This window comes from Oncorhynchus gorbuscha, unplaced genomic scaffold, assembly GCF_021184085.1.
Source record: "Oncorhynchus gorbuscha isolate QuinsamMale2020 ecotype Even-year unplaced genomic scaffold, OgorEven_v1.0 Un_scaffold_11724, whole genome shotgun sequence".
In the NCBI taxonomy this organism is placed as follows: Eukaryota; Metazoa; Chordata; class Actinopteri; order Salmoniformes; family Salmonidae; genus Oncorhynchus; species Oncorhynchus gorbuscha.
The window spans coordinates 5,526-7,500 of NW_025754218.1; the positions used below are offsets into that span (position 1 = coordinate 5,526).

Genomic DNA, 1,975 nt, shown 5'->3' on the forward strand with positions numbered 1-1,975 from the left:
GGGAGGGAGGCAGACGGACAGGCCAGCCGGCAGGCAGGGAGGCAGACGGACGGGGAGGGAGGCAGACGGACGGGGAGGGAGGCAGACGGACGGGGAGGGAGGCAGACGGACGGACAGACGGACAGGCAGGGAGGGAGGCAGACGGACGGGGAGGGAGGCAGACGGACGGGGAGGGAGGCAGACGGACGGGGAGGGAGGCAGACTGACAGGCCAGCAGGGAGGGAGGCAGACGGACCATCTTACATATTCCACCTTCTACACTCGGTTTACTCTAGTAGAACTATACAACTACACACAGTGTTGTCCTGCTCAGTCTTAACCATCGTTCTGCCATTACGTATTTCAACACCATTTATTGGTCCATTAGTTAATCAGATCTACCGCATTGACGTCACCATGGAAACCCCCCCCCCCAAAAAAAACAGGCTGATATGTCACAGTCTCATTCCAACCACACAGTGTGGAGAAAACATCTTTTAAAACAGCCTCTCTTTACAACAACATGTTTAGAGTTTAGCTAATAGACGTCACCATGGAAACCTCATCCCACTCCCCTCTAAACAACATGTTTAGCAAATAGACTGTTAGTTTACACACTTCCTCTGTTCAATTATAATGTGTTTGTGTGTCTTGTAGAGTGTTTTTATTTGCGTTTCCTCAGCACCAGATACATGAGTCCGCTGATGACAGTCATGGGGAAACTGATCCAGGCCAGGACGTAGGATGAGCCATATCCTCCCTTCCTTAGAGACTCCTCCGTAAAACCCTGCCTCTCTGCCGTGTAGATGGACGCTCCGATCATCACACACAGGCCTGGGGGAGGAGGAGGAGGAGGGGGGTTAGGATACAGAACCCCTCCAACTGACAGGACGTTTAAAACAGGAACACTGGCCAGGGGAGGAGGAGGGAGGAGGGGGGTTTAGGAACTAGGATAGGAAGGGGGTCGGACCCCTCCAACTGACAGGACGTTTAAAACAGGAACACTGGCCTGGGGGAGGAGGAGGAGGGGGTTAGGATACAGAACCCTCCAACTGACGGGACGTTTAAAACAGGAACACTGGCCTCCTTTACAGCGTCTTCACAAATTATTCACACCCCTTGACTTATTCCACATTGTGTTGTGTTACAGCCTGAATTCAAAAATGGATTAAAACTTTTTTATTTTTTTTCTCACACAATACCCCACAATGACATCACACTACCCCACAATGACATCACACTACCCCACAATGACATCACACTACCCCCACAATGACATCACACTACCCCACAATGACATCACACTACCCCACACCCAGTGACATCACACTACCCCCACAATGACATCACACTACTCCCACAATGACATCACACTACCCCACAATGACATCACAATGACAAAGTGAAAATGTGTTTTTAGATGTATATTGAAAGATGAAATACAGAAATCTCATTTACATAAGAATTCAAACCTGAGTCAATACATGTTAGAATGAACTTTGGCATTGATTACGGCTGTGAGTCTTTCTGGGTAACTCTCTAAGAGCTGGGAGTCTTTCAGGGTAAGTCTCTAAGAGCTGGGAGTCTTTCAGGGTGAAGTCTCAAGAGCTGTGAGTCTTTCTGGGTAAGTCTCTAAGAGCTGTGAGTCTTTCTGGGTCAGTTCAAGAGCTGTGAGTCTTTCTGGGTAAGTCTAAGAGCTGTGAGTCTTTCTGGGTCAGTCTCTAAGAGCTGTGAGTCTTTTCTGGGTCAGTCTCTAAGAGCTGTGAGTCTTTCAGGGTCAGTCTCTAAGAGCTGTGAGTCTTTCAGGGTCAGTCTCTAAGAGCTGTGAGTCTTTCAGGGTCAGTCTCTAAGAGCTGTGAGTCTTTCAGGGTCAGTCTCTAAGAGCTGTGAGTCTTTCAGGGTCAGTCTCTAAGAGCTGTGAGTCTTTCAGGGTCAGTCTCTAAGAGCTGGGAGTCTTTCAGGGTCAGTCTCTAGAGCTGGGAGTCTTTCCCAGGGT

The 1,975-nt window shown here is 49.1% G+C and overlaps 1 protein-coding gene across 1 annotated transcript in view; it reads right to left on the reverse strand.

Annotated features, from left to right (window-relative positions):
• Nucleotides 1-451: 451 nt before the first annotated feature.
• Nucleotides 452-1,975, reverse strand: part of LOC124030456 (epithelial membrane protein 2-like) — a 2,455-nt gene continuing 931 nt past the window's right edge. Inside the window, exon 2 of the mRNA XM_046341796.1 lies at nt 452-813. Coding sequence (XP_046197752.1) covers nt 644-813 — 170 coding nt within the window. The 3' untranslated portion in view covers nt 452-643. The remainder of the gene's footprint in view (nt 814-1,975) is intronic.